Raw genomic sequence first — 17,693 nt, 5'->3', positions numbered from 1 at the left:
GTGTGGGAGTCCTGGGGGCACGGGGGTGCAGCGAGGTGAATGCTCAGTCCTGGGGGTGCCTCCTCCTGCCGTCCTGGGGTGTCACCATCTGTCCCCTTGCAGTGTGCAGAGGGCCGAGCACCAACCCTGTCCCGGCCATAGCTCAGTGATGCTGGGCAGCCTCCGCGCCAGGGGAGGGGCTGCAGGGCTCCGAGTCCTTCCACAGCCGCCTGTGGTGGGACGTGGGGAGCTATTCCTTGTCCTCAGCGGGGAGCAGAGCCCTGAGCCGCAGCCTGTCCCGCTCCCTGTGCAGCGTCTCCATCTGCACCCTCCGCCCGAGGAAGGCTCCGGTTCTGCTTTGCGGTGGCTCTTTGCGGCTTTGCCGCCCTGGAGCTGCCTCTCCAGAGGGAGGTTCCGGTCTCGGCTTGTCCTCCTGCCCCATCCATGTGGGAGCCTCCTCTGCCTCTTCCTAATCGCTGCCGTCCTGCGGCGGGGCTGAGCTGGGCCTGCGGAGGAGGGAAGGGAAAGGGAAGGGTTATGCTTACCCCAGGCTTAGCCGAGTTTGGGATGCTGCTGAAAGAGGAAAAGCAGACTTTGTCTCACTTCGTCATCTTTATTTACGTGGTGTAAAACCAGAACCGGGGCACGGGGCTCGGCGTTGTCCGGGCACTGCGGGGACCTCTCATCCCAATTCAACCCCCCAAAAAGAACCTTCCGGCCCTTCAAACCCCCACTGCCGGCAGGAGGGACGGGAGGAACAGACAAAGGCTCCAGAGTTGGGGCAGCCCCGGGACATCCCCCCTCCCTTTTTCCTTCCACTCTCTCTGAGCCGGAGGAGCGGGTGACCTGCCCCGCCCCGGCAGAGCAGCCTGTCCTGGGGTGCTTCGAGGGGTCCCTGCCTCTCACCTCACCTCTCCTCCCGGGCTTCCTCGGTGGCCAGCGGAGCGGGCAGTGCCCGGCCGCCCTTGGTGGTGCCCAGCACGGACACCAGCTCGCTCTTCCTCAGCAGCGCCGCGCGCAGCTGCTCCCGCATCTCCTGGATCTTCTCCTCCAGCTCCCGGAGCTCGTTCTCACCGGCCGCCCTGTCCAGGGGCTGCAGCGGCCGCCCGTTCACGGGGTGCCACGGGGACCCCTCAGCCTCGGGGGGTGCTTTGTCCAGCTGGAAGCGCACCCGCCGTGCCTCCTTCCGCAGGGCGCTCCAGGGCTGTGCTGCCGCCGGGGCCGACCTCGGCTGGGGCTCGCACCTGTGTGGGGAGGGTGGAAGGGCTGAACTGGGATCTGGCTGTTGTGGGGTGCCTCTGCAGCCCCCCAGAACTCTGGGTGTCCACAGGGGGGAGGAGGAGGAGGAGAGCGGGGCAGGCTCCCAATCCCAGCTCTACCTCTGCTCCAGCTTCAGCTGCTGGCTCTTCCGCTCCTCCGTGCCCATGTTCAGAGCCCGATGGATTTTCTGTGGGGAACAAGGGAAGAGTGAGCTGGGGGGTGATGGTCTGGGGTTAACAGGCCAGGGATTAATTGGGGGGTGATGGTCTGGGGTTAACAGGCCAGGGATTAATTGGGGGCGTGATGGTCTGGAGGTGACGGTTCAGGGGTTAAAGGGAGCTTGGTGGTCCGGGGCTAGAGGAGGGCAGAGGTGGTGCAATTTAAGAGGGAGCAGCGACATGGGGTCAGGGGTCTTTGAGGTGCTGTGTGAGCCCCTTCCCCCTGGCCCCACCTGGCTCGTGTGCAGCCAGTAGTTGAATTTCTTCTTGCGCCGGATGCGGGGCAGGACGAGGTGGTAGAAGACGTGCTCGCCCAGCGAGGTGAGCAGGGAGCCGCTCAGCCCGATGCACAGCAGCACGAACAGCCCCGAGAAGTGGTAGATGCCCATCTGCAGGGTCTGTGGGCAGCAGGGGGTGTGGGCCGGGCTGCGGGGGGTGTCAGACCCCAGATCCCCCCCCGGCCGAGGAGCCGCCGCACCTCAGTGACGGCGAAGACGCGTTTGCCGCAGGGCACCATCTTGTACCACTTGTCGTGCAGGAGGTCGATGAACCCCGAGGACTTGTAGCGGCTGATGAACTCGGAGACGTTGGAGGTCAGCGGCGAGTTCTGGGGGAGGCCGATGCCGTAGCCTGGCCCCGGTGAAGGGGGGAGAGAGGGACAGTGCTGGGATGGGGGGTGCAGCTCCCAGTGCCCACCACGGAGGGGGCACCTCCCCACCCTGGTTGTGGCAGGGCATGACCCCAGCCCGAGCACACACACACAGTGAAACCCCCTTCCCATCACAGCCCTCCCCAAACCTTCGATGGCGAAGGGTTTGCCCACAGTGAGCAGTTTGCAGTCAGAGTCGATGGAGACCTCGTAGTCCAGCAGTGATTTGTCCATGATGAAGGCGTTGAGCTTGGCAGGCTCTGTCCTGCAGCAGCGGGGGGGGACACTCAGGGAGGGGCTGTTCCCCCCTTGCCCAGTGTCCCCCCGGCCTCACACCCCTCCCAGAGGTGGGGGCCTGTGTGTGTGGAGTGGGGGGTGCACAGGCTCCAGGGCTGGGGCAAAAGCTGCCCTGGGAGGGGTAAAAGGTGGTAGGGACACACTCCCCCATGCTCTCCCTGTCCCTCACTTGAGCATGGTGACGCCGTCGGGAGTGGTGGGAGCATTGTAGCGCCGCATGTACTCGTGCATCTCAGGGAAGCTCTTCTTGATGTACTCCTCAGCGCTGCTCTCCCACACCGTGCCGAAGCGGAAGCCCTGTGAGGGGTGATGGAGCTGGAAGGAGGCACCAGAGCATCAGCACCCCTGGCCCCAGGAATGTGTCCCCACTCCCTGGGCATGTGTCCCCAGCCTTGAGCCCCAGGCAGGGTGTCTGGGCAGCCCCAGAGGTGCAGCAACTCTTGGGGGTGTTTGGGAAAGAGTTTCCCCAAGAGCAGCCTCAGCGTGAAATCAGCCCACCTTCCCCTGCCCTGGAGCTGAAGCTGGGATTAAACACCAGTGGGATACACACACAAAGCTTTCTGGGGGTCTCAAAGACCCCCCCCCCACTCTTAGGAGGGGCCAAGATGCAGGACTGGGACTGGAGAGAAGGAGGAAGGTGCAGAAGAAAGGAACAGGACCCCCCTCACCCCCTTTCCTGGACTTCAGGCCTGTCTCAGCCCATCTGAAGCAGCAGGACACTCGCTCACCTTTGGGTCATGGATGCCCGAGAGCTCCTCAAAGGTCTTGTCCCCCACCATGACGGCCGCCAGGTTGGCCGTGTAGCTGGAGAGCACCAGGAGGCAGAAGATGGCCCAGAGGTTCATGAGGAAGCGGCCAGTGCAGCACTTGGGCGTCTTGCTGGAGACGGTGCGCCCAAAGAGGATGGCGTAGCAGAGGTTGAGGGCTGAGGAGTAGGAGAAGATCTTCATGCGGTTGCGGCCGTGGGGGGTCATTCCATAGGGGCTCTTCCACTCGTACAGGGTGAGGAAGAGTGCGGTCATGTGCAGCGCCACGAAGATGCCCACCCACATGGTCCAGTGCAGGGGCCACATGAAGGCCCCGATGGGCGACGCCGTGTCCTTGGTCCTCACCAGGATGCCCAGGCTGGTGGAGAAGAAGGGGCTGGTGAAGTCGATGACTTTGCTCCGTGCCGAGTTGATGCTGAAGGAGGTGACGGCCATGTGGGCCATGCCACTGAGCAGGTCCCCCACCAGTCCCGTCCAGCGCCCATTCTTCCAGGCCCCGTATTTCCCATCGCCCACGATGTAGAGCTCGAAATCAAAGGCCATGTCCTCAGCCAGCTTCTCCAGCAGGTCGATGCAGTACCCATAGCAGCATTTCTTGTACTCCCGTGGCACTGAGCCGTTGCCAATCTTCTCAAAGAGGGCGTCCAGCACGGCCGAGTCATTTGTGCCAGGGTCCAGGCAGAGCTGCCCAGCCGGGCAGTTCCCTTCCTCATCCACCTCCCTGGTGAAGACGAAAGGATGCTCCACCAGTGTCACCACCCGCAGCCGTGTGTGGGCCCCCTCGGCCGCCTCGCTGGGGCTCTTGTGCTGCCGCTGGCTCTGCCACATGCCCTCCTCCAGCTCCAGCTTGCCGCGGCTCCAGGTGCCCACTGTCACCCAGGTGGGGACCCCCTGCGAGTCCCTGCGCAGACTCCAGACGCGGAACTGCTGCTCCGGCCTCACCAGTGCCGTGTTCTCCACGCGCACCAGCCCCGTCTGGCCGTGGAAAGATGTGTTGGCCAGGAACCTGCCAAGGAAAGGGATTCACAACTCTAGTGTTCTGGGTCAGCTAGGACCAAGGGATGAAGCTGGGAGCTGGGAGCGGGATGTGCCCAACTCAGGCAGGGACATGGTCAAGGAGGAGCAGCGGGATCCAGCCCTGCTGCGCTGCCCCACAGCTCACTGTGCTGCCAGGGCCAAGTGTTATTAATATTTATAGAGTGACCATGCTCGGGCAGCGTTAAGGAGATCTGAAGTGACACATCCCTCCCGTGCAGCACTAACCGTGTCCTGGGGGGCTGAGCCCCGTGGTGGTGGCTGCACACACTGGGGACAGCTCTGCACTGAGCCCAGGGGTCCCGTGGCTCTGCCCTTACCCCATCCCAGGTCTGGGGCAGAACTCCCCCTTGCACCCCCATACCACAGAGCTGGGATGAAGGAAAAGGGGCATTCCCAGCATCCCCTTACCTGGCAAGGAAGAGCCCTGGGGACTCGCCAACTGCCCGGTGCCTCTCATTGCAGTTGCCCGTGGTCTGCAGCAGTGCGGGGTTGGGGCGGCTGCGGGCGGCGTGGGCAATGGCCTGGGACACCAGTCCCACCATGTCCTGCACGAAGAGCTCCAGTGGTGGCCGGCTGACCTCCCCGAAGGCCAGCAGCCCTGGGGGCAGCCCCTCGGTCTGCAGCTCACTAGCGCTGAGCGGGAAGCCCAGCATCCAGTGGAATTCCTGTGGTGGCAGCCCCAACTCCTCGGCCACCTGGAAGACGAGCCGAGCACGGTGCAGGTCACAGCCCAGCACCAGCACCGGGCTGGACAGGGTCCTGACACGCTCCCTGTGCTGCTGCAGGTAGCGGGTAGCCCTGGGCTCATCCAGGTAGCCCAGGTCCAGGACAGTGCGGAGGAAGAGCTGGGAACGTTGGGCCCAGAGGTCGAGGAAGCTGTCGGTGTCCCAGGGGTGGCAGAGCACCAGGCTGGTCTCCTGCCAGTCGTTGGCCTGCAGGACGCTCCCCAGCACATCCACCAGTGTCTCCAGTGAGCTCTGCCGGTCCATGTGGAAGTGGAAGGGGCTCTGCCAACACACAGGGGTCGTGTCTGTGCCCCTTCCAGCAGGAAGAGCCCAGAGGCAGCACCAGACTGGACCCACCTGCCCTGAGGTCATCCCATATTCTCTGCCCATCCCCTGCCCAGTTCCTGTCTGGGATCCACTGCCAGAACACATCCCAGAGCCCTTCTGAAGACAGAATGGAGTGGGGACTGGGGCTGAGGGCTGCAGGGCTCCCAGAGGAACCAGGGAACTTACCTTGGAGTGGGAGCTGGAATTGGGTCTGGGATAGAGGCGGGCAAGGGGCCAGGAGAGAGCTGAGATGGGAGCTGGGATAGAGCCAGGATAGGGCTGGAATGAGGGCCAAGAGGGGGCTGGAATAGAGCTGTGATGGGAGACAGAGAGAGCCAGGATGGGGCCCGGGATGAGGCTGGGGTAGAGGCAGGATGGAGGTGGGAATGAGGATGGGATTGGGCCGGGGTGGGAGAGAAGACAGAGGGAAAACAGAGCCGGGATGGACCCCGCAGGTAGTCAAGATGCAGCAAGGATGCGTGGTTGGGACGGATTCGGAATTGGAGCTGGAATCGGAGCGGAAATCGGGATCGGGATCGGAGGCAGGACTAAACCGGCAGAAGGACCCGCGGAACAGAGCCGGTATGGAGTCGAGACCGGGATCGGCATAGAGCTGGTATGGATCCGGGACGGAGATCAGGACAGGAGCACGGACGGAGCCGGGACGGGAGCAAGGACGGAGCCGGCGAGAGGGGACGGGAGCGGGGACGGGAGCTGCGCCCCCGTGCAGTGCCGGCGCTGCGGGTCTCACCTGCGCTCGGAAAGGCAGCGGCCAGCGGGTGTCCAGGATGCTGACGAAGGGGACCTGGAGGGCGGCAGCGAGGAAGTCGAGCTGGAGCAGTTCCCGGCGGGAGCGGGGCAGAGCCAGGACGGCGGCCACGCCGCGCCCCGCCAGCGCCCCGCACAGCCACCGCGCCAGCGAGCCGGGGTCCCGCGCCGCCGGGCCGCCCCCCACCACCTCCAGGCTGAGGTTGTGGGGCAGCGTCACCTCCCCGGGGCTCCCCCCGGGGCCGGTACCGGCGGCTCGGGCCAGCGCGGCGCGGAGCCGGGCGCGGGCGGGCGCGGGTGGCAGCAGCGCCCCGAGGCGCACGGTGGGACCGGAGCCGGGGCCGAGGCCGGGGCCGGGGGGGGCCGGGACGCGGCAGGGATGCGGGTGTCCCCCCGCCGCCCCCAGCGCCGCCGCCAGCAGCCAGAGCGCCCGCAGCCCCGCCATGCGCCCCGCACCGGCCCCGCCGCTCTGCGCTCCGCCGGCGGCGGCTCCGGCTGCGGGCAGGGACCGGCCGGGTCCCGCCGGAGCCCCCTCCCCCGAGGGTAGCGCCGAGGCCCCGCAGCCCCCGGTGCGCGGTGGGTCACGCCGGACCCGGCCCACGCAGCGCCGGACCCGCCCGCAGCCGCCCCGTCCACGCCCACGCACGACGCGGGTCCCCCCCTCCCTGCACCCCGCAGCAAAGGGGGCCCCCACCCGCGCGGTGCTGCCGTCCGAGGGCTGCGACCGTGGGGTCCCCCGGCACAGAGGCGCCCGCCGATCCCAGGGTGGTCCCGGCCGCCTCTGGACCACTGGGATCTTCCTCCTCTTCCTCCTCCTCATCCGCCTTCTCCAGCCCCCGACGAAAACCCCCTCGGGTCGATCCCTGAGCCGGACTCCGAGCCGTGAACTGCCGCTTCCATCCCGGTAAAGGCCCCCACCCCGATCCCTCTATCCCTCTGCAATCTGAGGCGCAGCTTCAGTATCGGGGGGTCCCGAGGCGGGGCGATTCCAGGGCCGAGCGACTCCTCCTGCTGTGTGGGGAAGGAATGAAGGGCAGCAGCGGCGCAGCCTTCCTCTGCTGTTGGGGAGGGGACGCGGGGTCACCCTCCTCATCCTCACCAGGGAAACTGAGGCTCGACCCAGCCCAAGGGCCCTCGCCACCGGCACACAAACAGCAGCAACTGGGGCCAGAGCCACGCTAAATTAATAAGGAAAAGTGAAGGATGGAGCCAAAATCCATCTGGCAAAAAGTATCGATTCATGTAATATCAATAAATGTAATGAGTCACAGCTGCTGAATTCCCCTGCGAAGCTGGACCCGCCGGGAGGGCAGCGCAAAATCCTGCCAGAGCACGGAGGGTCAGGGGGTGCTGGTCTCCCCCTGAGCAGGACCCTGACCACGGGACCCCTGGCAGCTCCTTCTCACAGGGATAAACACAGGACAGCACCCACGGTCCAGGCAGGAGGGGCAACAGGATCTTGGAATGAAAAAGCCCCCCAAACACCAGGCACAGCACAGGGGGGGCTCACTGGGCTCCCTTCTGCTCTACCCAAGTGCAGCACCCCAACAAGAACTGCACTGGGAAGACTGGGAGAGTGTGGGATGACTGGGAGGGAGTGCTGGGCTTGGGGCTTGGCTGGGGGCTGCATCCCCAGGGGTCTCAGAGGGCTCCCTGCAACAGGGACGTGCTCCCACCTCTTCCCCCACCACAGCCCCTGGCTCTGGGCTCCGGTCCCTGCTGCAGCTGAAGAATGTTGATCCAAAGCGCTGGGAGGAAAAGGAGGAGCAGGAGAGGAAGGGAAAGGAACTGACTCCAGTGATTAAGCTAAAAGCATCTTCTCAGGAACTGGAGGGAGCCGAGGATGCTCAGACGCTCCGGTTTTAAAATGCACTTTAAATCATCTGCACCTGGTGTATTGAACAGGGTGGGGGGACACAGAGGGATGGCCAGGGGACATCTCAAGACCCTGTAGGGACAGGGAGGGACCCCCAGGGCAAAGGCAACTGGGCAGTTTGGGGATAAAGAAGCGCTTTCCCAACTCCTAGTAGGTGGCCCCAGGGATGCAGTCATGGGTGGTCAAGGTCTGTGGCCATGCAGAGGGTGTTAAAGAAACCAACGTGGGCATCTTTCACTATAAAAAACAAATCTTTTATGTAAAAAATAAACCTAAACAAAACCCACAACCCCCGCTGCCATGCTGTGACAATACAAAAGGCCGAGTCCCCAAACACCGTGAAAACAGAGTTGTTGGATCCAAATATATATAAATTGTTGACTGACGAGATTGGAAATAGCACCTTGCTGGCCCCCCCCCGCCCCTCCCCAGTGTGACCCTGCGCCCCAAAACCACCACCTGTGCTCCAAGCCCAGCGACACCCCTGGGCCCTGCCCGCCAGACGGAGCAGGAGCCCCATTCTCAGCCCTGGTAGCCAGGGACCCCCCACCTGTCGCAGCAGCCCCCCGCCCTCACTACGCCCCTGGAGCAGGAGCTGCTCAGCCCCTGCTGTCCCAAGCACGGGGTCTGGTGGCACTGAGCAGCAATCCGCAGAGCAGGGTGGGCGGAAGGGGGTCTCCAAAATCCAGTCTCAAAGCGGTATTGAGAGAAAAACACTTTTCTGTCTGCACTGCAGGGTCAAGTAACGAAAAGAAACAAAAAAGGGGCAGGGGAAGAGACGGGGAATGAGCAGGAGCTGCATCCTGAGCCCTCCCAGGAGCTGGCAACGCTCCTCCTGCAGCGGCCGGCCGAGTGCCCCCCGGCCCCGAGGCGGGGTGAACACGGTCCCTGTGCTGTCCCCTCGCAGTCCCCGCGCCGGTCTCAGTCCCGTGTCACGGAGCGGGTGAAGGCGGCAGCGTGTGCCGGGTCAGGGGGAGGTGAGCCGGATGCTCGCAGCCGGCTGGGCGGTGCCCGAGGGCGGGCAGGTTCTTCCCCAGGAGCCAGACAGGGAGAGGCGGAGGGGTGCGAGGGCGGGGGAGCCTCTTCACTTGGCTGGTTTGGTGATGATGCGAGTGGAGAAGTCAAAGAGGTCCTTGTTGATTTTCCGGAGGTTGCTCACCTCCTCCTCCAGCTCGCTCACCTGGATCGTCAGGTGCTCCTGGTCTCCCACCAGGTTCTGTGACACGAAAACACAACAGACAAGTGTCAGGGCCTCAGCTCTGGCAGGCACAGGCTGCTGCTCCCCCTCAGCAGTAAACCACAAACCCTTCGGTCCCCTCCCTTCTCCTCCTCAAACTGCAGCCCCTCCTGCCCATGTCACCAGCAGATTCCAGGGCTCTTTTCCCGTTCCCAGCTTGCTCGGGGCCTCGTGAGTCAGATCAGCTGACAAGGATCCCCCCCCAAGGGGTCTGTACCCGACTCCCAGCCTGGGAGCAGCTCTCACCTTTTCCCTCGTCGAGTACATCTGTGAGTACATCCTCTCTGCCTTCTCCAGGTAGCTCTGCCCAGGCTCCTGCAGGGATCAGAACGGAGGGGTTGGCAGAGCAGACAGACCCTCTCCCCCCATGCCCCTAGACTGGGTTCCCCATGGCAGGAACCCTGGGTGATCCTGCTGTCCCCTCCGCCAGGCAAACAGCCCCCTGGCCTGCTGCCACCAACCCAACAGGGAGCTTATCCATCAGCTCTGGCAGGACTGTCACTGTCACTCGCCCAGAGACAGATGCTGGCAGAGGGGAGCAGCTCTGGGGCCACTGGCAGAGAGGCTGCGATGGGCAGGACACCGATGGTGTGTGACCCTCCCTGCCTGGGGACAGCCACACTGGGACCGAGGAAGTGGTGGGACAGCAGAGCCAGCCCATGCTGCAGCACAGGGCTGAGAGGACAAATGACTGCAGCAGCCAGGATGGGGAGGAAGCAGGAGGGAGCAGGAACAGGTCTCACCAGCTGGAGGAGAAGCTTTGCTCCAGCACAACCCCTCCTGGCTGTCTGTGCCCCCTCCCCAGCTGCCCACTGGCCCCCAGTACCTGCTGGTGCAGCCCCAGGCGCAGCGTCACCCCCTCGGTGCCCGGCTCGTCGCTGCTCTCGGTGCCATGCAGGTGTCTGCTGAACTTGGGCAGGGGCACGCTGGGCTTCCCATCGGGGTTGACCATGTTGGAGGGGGCCAGCACGATGAAGGCGTTCGTCACTGGACCTGTGATGGGACAGAGGGGATGGGTCAGGCTGGACCCTGGTGGATTTGAGAGGCAGGGGCCCCGGGTAGCCCCGAGAACAGCGAGTACGACCCTGGCACAGGCAGTGGTCACGACTCTCCTCCCTCCCCAGCAGCTCTCTCTGCCCGGGGCTGTGGCTCTCAGGGCCAGTTGGCACTCCCGGGGGAGCAGGGCCCGGCCTCCCCCCACTCTGAGCCGCCATCCATCAGCAGCTCCGTGCTGCCACCATCCATCACAGCTCTCAATGGCAGAGCTGATGAGCGCGTTAATTACCGCAGTTACCCACGGCTGCCGCCCCCTCCCAGCTCCTGCTCCTCCCAGCTCCTGCTCGCTGGGAGCCCCCCACGCCCTGTCAGACACAGCAGCCCCCAGCCCCCCTCCAGCAGGCACAGCAGCTCGGCCACTGCTACCACAGCCCGACCATCCATCTCTCCTGGCCAAAGGGAAAGGTGAAGAGGGTCCAGATGCACCTGAGAGGGGGGTGCCAGTGCTGTGGAGGAGGGTGTGGGGTGAAGGAGGGGTCCTGGGGAGGCCTAAGGCGGCTCAGAGCTGCTGGAGGATTTTGGTCTCTGCAGAGCAGACGGACACAAGCAGCTCTGACATGGATGAGGGCTCTGTCACCACCATCTACCCCTCCAGAGCCTGCTCCGAAATCTGATCCTCCCAGGATCCAAGGTTGGGTCCCACCAGCAGAGCAGAGGCTCTGCTGAGTGCTGGGCCCCAAAGCTGTTCCTGGCCAACTCTGATGGCTTCACTCCCTCCTTAAAGACCAGACATTTGTGCTCCTGAGGCATGTGCCCATCAGTGAGATTCCCACTGCACTGGCAGCTCATGGAGCAGTTTGAGAGGAAGGAACAGCAAAGATGGTCACGAGAAAATCCTGGGAAAGAACCCAGTTTCCCAAACCTGGTCACCACCCAGACATAGCCCCACAGCCTCTCTGGGGCCCCTGTGCAGATGCAAGTCCAGTACCAGATCACCTTGCCCCAAGGCCTGGGGCACCAGGCAGTGGGTGACCCTAGGCCAGCCTGGGCACGGGGACTGGGCTTGGCTGGGGGGACACAAATAACTCAGCTTCCAATACAGAGCTGCCAGCAGCACAGATTGGCCAGAGCATCCCGGGATGGCCTTGCAGGACCGAGCCCTCGGGGATGGTCTGTGCCATGCTGTGTTTGCAGAGACAAGGATGGAGCTTGTGTGACAGGATAGGAATTGAGGCCTGGAGGGATTTGGGGGCAGCACTGGCTCCCAGCCTCATCCCACAGGTCTCCTGCTTACCCCTGGAGTGGTGCCATCCACACAGAGTGACCAGGAGCAGCCCTGCCTCGCCAGCACTGCCACAGCTCATTACCCAGGAGCAGCAGCCTGACTTCTCCAAGTCCACCCGCTCTGCCCCCACCAAGGACAAGCCACCCTTGGTGACACAGCCCCCCATGCCTGGCCTGCCTGCCTGGCCCTCAGCCACACTCCAGCTCCTTGGATTTATTTGCAGTAGTGCTGAGGGGAGGGCAGTGGGTCCTGTGTGCCCGGCATGCAGAGGGACCGCGCTGTCCCGAGGACACCGGGCCAGAGGCTGCTGTCACGTCACCATGTCAGACCCCTGTCACCTCTGCCCTGGGGAGGGAGTGGGACACACTGGAGAGGCAGCAGACAGACCTTGCTGGGGGGCTCACGCTCACTGCTCGGAGAGGTCAAGGGGGAACAGGGATCCATGGAAAGGGGGCTGGGTTGGGGCAGCAGATTCCCCCATGCTGGGAGGCTGCAGGGCCCCGTGGGGACAGCTCAGGGGTGCTGGGCTCCCAGCCCATTCCCGAGCATACGCAGCAGAGCACGGTCATGCAGGTGCCAGGGCTGCTGGGGAAACCAAACCCCTGCCCACAGGCAGCAGAGGCTGCAGAGCTCGGGGTCAGCCCAGTCCTACCCCTCCTGGGAAGAGCCTGGTCTGTCCACTCTCCCCTGCAGCCTCGGGAGGACTCCAAGGCCCGGCTCACAGCCAAAGCCCGGCCCCCCCTGCTCGGATGACTCACAGCTCCATTCTGTCTGTTTTCACCCTCTAGTGCCCGCGGCGCCAGGCTGGATGGGCACTGCAGTGGGTCCCAATTAGAGATGGTCCTTGGCAGCCAGAGGAGAGAGGAAAAGGGTCTGCAGGCAGCCTGGCTTCCAGAGACTGCCCTGAGGCAGCAGCTCAACCCTCACAGAAGAACAGGGTCTGGCTTTCCCCACCATCACCTTTGGGAGGGGTTTGGGCCATGCCCAAGGCAGCCCCACCAGTCACTGTGGCACCAGGGGCCAGAAACCACCACAAATGGGGGAGGAACCCAGTTAACAACAGGAGGGGTAAACCCCTCTGAGGTAGCTGAGGCACCCAACTGCTGCTCCTGCAGTTTACTGGAGCCATCAGACTGAAATCCCAGACGGCTGCTCATCTGGGATTCACTTCAGGCCCCGTGAGCTCACGGGCACTCACTGTTGGGGTCACAGAGCTGTCTCCCCTCCAGACACAGCTGGGGTGTATGTGGGGTGACTGCTCCCTTGGGAAAACAAGGAGGAGGATCCTGCGTGGCCTCAGCGACAGGGTGAAATCCGTGACTCACTCCCGACAGTGCACAGGGGGTTGTTAACACACGGGGCAGGGTCATGGCACCGCTCCAGACAGCCTCGGCTCCCTCAAACGCCTCTGCCCTTCCCAGGGTGTGAGGCAAGGGGCAGAAACACACCTGGAGTGCCCAGGGCAGCACAGGTGAGACAAGCAGTGGCCTCTGGCATCGAGGATCCTGGAGATAAGGACATTCCTACCTTTGTGATTCATCGTCTTCAGGCACTGCTTGCTCTGGATGTCCCAAAGCCGGACGGTTTCGTCGTGAGAGCCCGAGAGCAGGAGACTGCCGTCTGTGGAGACTGACAGACACGTCACCTGGTTCCTGGAATGGGGAAGAGGATGTTTAAACTCAGGATGACCCCAGGACTGCCAGAAGCTGGTGAGGTGGGCAGATGGGGGCAGATGGTGGCTGGCAGGTACGTCTGGTTCCTCACCTGTGCCCTTTGAAGACCTTCCCGTTCTCCCGCTCTGTCTGGAAGGTCCGGTCTCTCTGGACCGGCTGCAGAAATGAAGGAAGGAAGAAAGAAAGGAAGGAGAGGGGTTAAAATTCAGGAAGGCTGAATCCAGCAGGTTCATCACCATGTCTGGAGGGGGCAAAGGAGACACAGGGGAACCAGGCCCTCCCATGCCCTGGCAGGTCACACCAGTCCCAGTGGGGAGGTGACCGTGGTTCAGGGTGACAGGGCACACCTGCAGCCCCACACACTCACCCAGGTGCAGAGGTCGACCTGGAAGATGGACCCATCCATGCCCCCGCAGAACATGTGGTACTCAGAGAGGTCCAGAGTCACAGCCATGATCCCCACGTCGAAGAGCACCGAAAGCAGGAGCTCCCCAGAGGAGATTTCCCAGAGCTGGAGTGAAAGGGGACAGGAGAATCAGGGGTGAGAATGTTAATGGCTGCACTGGAGGAACACTGACACCCTGGCATCCCACCCCAGCGTCCCTTCCTGGCTGTGGCTGGGAAACTGAGTCCAAAAGGAGAACCAAGGATCAGCCTCTCTGTGACCAGGAGAGAAGCTTCCCAGGCAGCTTCAAAACAGCTCTGAACCCTCTCTGTGGCCATCCTGCCCCCAGGACATCCCCTGCCCCACAGGCTCCAGTCTGCTCCGCTCCCTGTGGACATCAGCAATGGAAAACAGAGGAGCTGACCCCAAAATTCCCAGGACAACAGGGACTGCAGCAGTCCAGCCTGGGGGCAGGTGCAGAGAAACTGCTGTTGTTGGAGAGGCAGAGCCCAGGTCTGGCAGCTCTGAGTCACTGCAGAGACAGCCAAGAAATTCAGCCACTGCAACCCGGGAAAGCTTCAGGACAGCTTGGGGACAGGGACATCTTCCTGCTACCTGGCAGGAGCCCGGCTTTGATCCCGCAGGGTCTGGCACCTCTGAAATGAGCCTCACCTTGGCTGTCTGGTCGAGGGAGGCGGTGGCAGCCCGTGCCAGGGGCCCTCCGAAGCCGCAGCACAGGTCGGTGATGGGGAGGCTGTGCCGGGACCAGACGTGCCGGGGGTCAGGGATCTGGGAGGGCTCTGCCTGCAACACACTGTGGGGAGAGCAGAGACGGGTGGGTCAGCCAGGACAGAGCCCCACAGGGAGCTGGGCCAGCCTCTGCTCCCACTGGGAATGCCTCTCCTGGCTGTAGGGACCAAATGGGACATGGGAGCTGCTGGCAGCCCCGGCACACAGATACCGAGGCTGAGGGGCTGAGCTCTCTAACCCAGGGGGACAAAGATCCTCGGTAAAAGGCACAATTTGTCTGTGTCACCCAGGGAAAGAAGTCAGAGCCATATGCCCATTCCCAAGAAACCCAGGTGAGTCCCCAAGGAAAGGCTCCCTGCCTGCAAGGAGGGCACACACCCAGCTGTGGGCTCAGCCAGAGCTAACCCTGCCTCCAAAACCCCTGTGCCCCCCAGCCCCCCTTACTTGTAGAGGTTCCACACCAGGGCCAGGCAGTCCTTGGCCCCCGAGAGGAAGTGGCTGCTGTCGTCGGTGAAGCAGAGGCACGTGAGGTCCTGGTAGTGTCGGTTCAGGATGGCAAGGAGGTTCCCATTGGACACCTGGAGCGAAGGGAAGGGCAGAAAGGTGTCAAGGATGTCCTGGGATAATGTGGCACCCTGCCCTTGATGCAGTGAAGGGAGAAGAGTGGGTTCTGTTGCCCACATGAGCCCGTTGGCACCTCAGGAACAGTGACTGACATCACTGAGGTACAGCTGGAACAACAGCAGGCACTCAGGGCCGCAGGGGAACTCGGCACACGGCAGTGGAGGAGGTCCAGGCACACCAACTCTGGAAGCCAGAGATGCCAGAGCTGTTTCTCTGGTCAAGTCATGAGTGTGCAGCAAAGATTTCTTGCTCACTCTTAATATTCATATTACTTTGGCAACTTCTTCCCTCTTCCCACAGGTCCTCAGGAGGTGGAAGTGGGGTTATAAGAGCTGCAGGACACCCCAGGGGTGGCTCATGGTCCTGGGCCAGCAGGGGCTTTAGGGTGGACAAGGAATTCCCCAAACCTGGAGCATTCCTTGTTAAAAGGCACCACTGCAGATGGGGAGGGAACCAAGAAGCAAAGGAGTCTCAAATAAAGTAAGAGTCTACTTCTTCCCATGGTCTGAATTACACCCAAAAATCAAACCCAACCTCAATTCAAGGGGTTTCACAGACCACACAAATCCAGGGCTCTAAGGGCTGGTTCCAGCTCCATGATGGTTTCCATGGAGCCTCTCCAACATGCCAGAGGGACAGTGCCATACCCTGGACACGTCTGTGGGTGATGGGAGCTGGAGCAGGGCCCAGCTTGGAGCATCACAGGCAGCAGCTCCCACTGCAGGCTGAGCCCCCTGCTCCCTCGTCAGGGATTTCATTCCAGTGCTGCCACAAGCACATTGGTACAAGCAAAGCCCGATGAGTTCAGGCAGAGCCACCCACATCATGAGGCTCAAACCTCCCCTGGCACGGGGAGCTCTTCAGGTGAGGCATCCTGGGGTTTAATCCCGGGCTCAGGACAAGCTACTGCTTTTATTTGCTCACTGGTGTGCTGGGAACCCAGCGTAATCCTGAGTAATCCAGCGGTAATTAACCAGCAGGACAATGACCAGAGCACAGCAGGGTCTGCTGGCACCCTGGGCACACACAAATACGCAGCTGAAATGTGAGAGAAGCACTGAAGGAAAACCAGGTCCTGTGCTGCTGCCTGGTGGGGGCAACGCCCGACCCCTGACGCATCGCAGATGCTTGGAAAGAGGAGAAGGAGGCAGAGTGAAGCCTCTCCCTGGATTTCTCCCACTCCTACTTTGATGAGCTGCCTGACGGGCTGCGGGCAGTACAGCCTTTGCCTGCTGTGGCACCCCAGGATCAGGATTTACAGACATCTGAGGGACGGGGACACTCCCTGACTGGCCAGGGTGTGAGTCTGTGTGGCCCCGAGCGTCCCAGCACCTCCGTACCTCCCACAGGTAGATGCTCTCAGCGACCCCCGCCAGGACGTAGAGCCCGTTGGGAGAGGCGGTCAGGCAGGTCACAGGCCCGGGGCAGATGATCTTCTGCTGCAGCTGGTCCTGGGACAGAGAGAGCACAGAAAGGCTCAGAGAGGGGAAGGGGCTGCAGGCAGGGCCCCCCGACATGGGGGCTCAGGGGGATCACTGTGAGGGTCTCTTCAAAGAGAGGGATGGGGGGCACCTGCCCGTGGTGATGGGGGTGGGAATGGAGGGAGGGAGGGCCTGAGGGTCTAACCAGGGACAGGGGGGGGTCTCTGTGGAGAGAGCGGCCATGGGGGTCTCTGAGCACAGAGGGGAGTCTCCATGAAGAAAGGGGCCATGGGGGGTCTTTGTGGCGAAGAGGGGCCATGGGGGGGGCCTGACCATGGATTTGGGGGTCTCTGTGGACGGAGGAGCTCCTCATCACAGGGCCGCGGGATCCGCACGGAGGGTGGCCCCGTCACATCCCCACGGGGCCCGGAGTCCCCCCGCGAGGCCCGGGGGCGTCCCCCGAGCCGAGGCCGCCCGGGCCCGCCCGCCGCGCCGGTACCTTCCTCTGGAGCTCCCAGACGTTGATGTAGCTCTTGCCGAGCTGGGCCCCCAGCAGGTGCTCGCCGCCCAGCAGAGCGAGTCCGCGCGGGCCGCTGTTGCCGCCGCGGTACCCGGGCAGGGCCGAGCCCGAGTGCAGCTCCCAGACCGAGCAGTTGCAGAGCGGCCCCGCCGCGTCCGACACCAGCGCCACCTCCATGGGCGCCGCCATCTTCGCGGTCCGCCAGGGCCACAGAGAGCGCGGCCGCGGCCCAGAGCGCCGCCTCCCCCGTCCGGCGCCGACCAATCAGCAGCGGCGCCGCCGCGGGCGCGCGGGGCGGCAGCTGCGCACGCGGCAGGAAGCTCAGCAGGGCCCGCCCCGGTCGGCGCTGGATGGGTGACCCGGGACACCGCGTGGGCATATGGAGACCCCAGGGACACCCTACAGCCTTATGGGCACCCTGTGGATACCCCATAACCCTGTGCACACCCCACAGCCCTATAGGGACTCCGTGGACACCCCAGAGTTTCGTGTGGACACGCAGAGCTTCGTGGGAACCTCATGAGCACCCCACAACCCTAAGGGTTCCCCTGGCTGCTCCCCAATCCTATGGACACCCCACAGCCCTATAGGGACTTCATGGACACCCCACAGTCCTATGGGCACCCCATAGCTTCGTGGGAACCCCATGAGCACTCCACAACCCTAAGGGGTACCCCTGGATACTCCCCAATCCTACGGACACCCACAGCCCTACAGGGACTCCATGGACAGCTCACAATCCTATGGGCACCCCATAGCTTCGTGGGAACCTCATGAGCACCCCACAGCCCTATAGGGACTCCATGGACAGCCCACAATCCTATGGGCACCCCATAGCTTTGTGGGAACCACATGAACACCCCACAGCTGTGAGGGGGCCCTTGGACACCCCACAGCC

General features: G+C 63.3%; 2 protein-coding genes across 2 annotated transcripts; both read right to left on the bottom strand.

Annotated features, from left to right (window-relative positions):
* Positions 1–886: 886 nt before the first annotated feature.
* On the bottom strand, positions 887–6,473 carry GRIN3B (glutamate ionotropic receptor NMDA type subunit 3B; the record flags this gene model as incomplete). The annotated part of the gene is made up of 9 exons (XM_082297885.1): positions 887–1,223; positions 1,359–1,426; positions 1,691–1,855; positions 1,936–2,087; positions 2,256–2,371; positions 2,573–2,718; positions 3,132–4,176; positions 4,617–5,215; positions 6,012–6,473. The coding sequence occupies 9 exons, from the start codon at positions 6,471–6,473 to the stop codon at positions 887–889; spliced, it is 3,090 nt and encodes a 1,029-aa protein (XP_082154011.1).
* Positions 6,474–8,513: 2,040 nt separating this feature from the next.
* WDR18 (WD repeat domain 18) lies at positions 8,514–16,984 on the bottom strand (the record flags this gene model as incomplete). Its single annotated transcript, XM_082298126.1, has 10 exons — positions 8,514–9,120; positions 9,388–9,456; positions 9,968–10,134; positions 12,950–13,074; positions 13,187–13,251; positions 13,463–13,606; positions 14,153–14,294; positions 14,675–14,808; positions 16,195–16,305; positions 16,775–16,984. The coding sequence occupies 10 exons, from the start codon at positions 16,982–16,984 to the stop codon at positions 8,989–8,991; spliced, it is 1,299 nt and encodes a 432-aa protein (XP_082154252.1). The 3' UTR covers positions 8,514–8,988.
* Between the last annotated feature and the right edge of the window lie 709 nt (positions 16,985–17,693).

The sequence above is a fragment of the Coloeus monedula genome, assembly GCF_965178545.1.
Source record: "Coloeus monedula genome assembly, chromosome: 27".
In the NCBI taxonomy this organism is placed as follows: Eukaryota; Metazoa; Chordata; class Aves; order Passeriformes; family Corvidae; genus Coloeus; species Coloeus monedula.
Note: the sequence above shows the minus strand (reverse complement) of the source record. Positions and strands in the feature narration are given on the sequence as shown.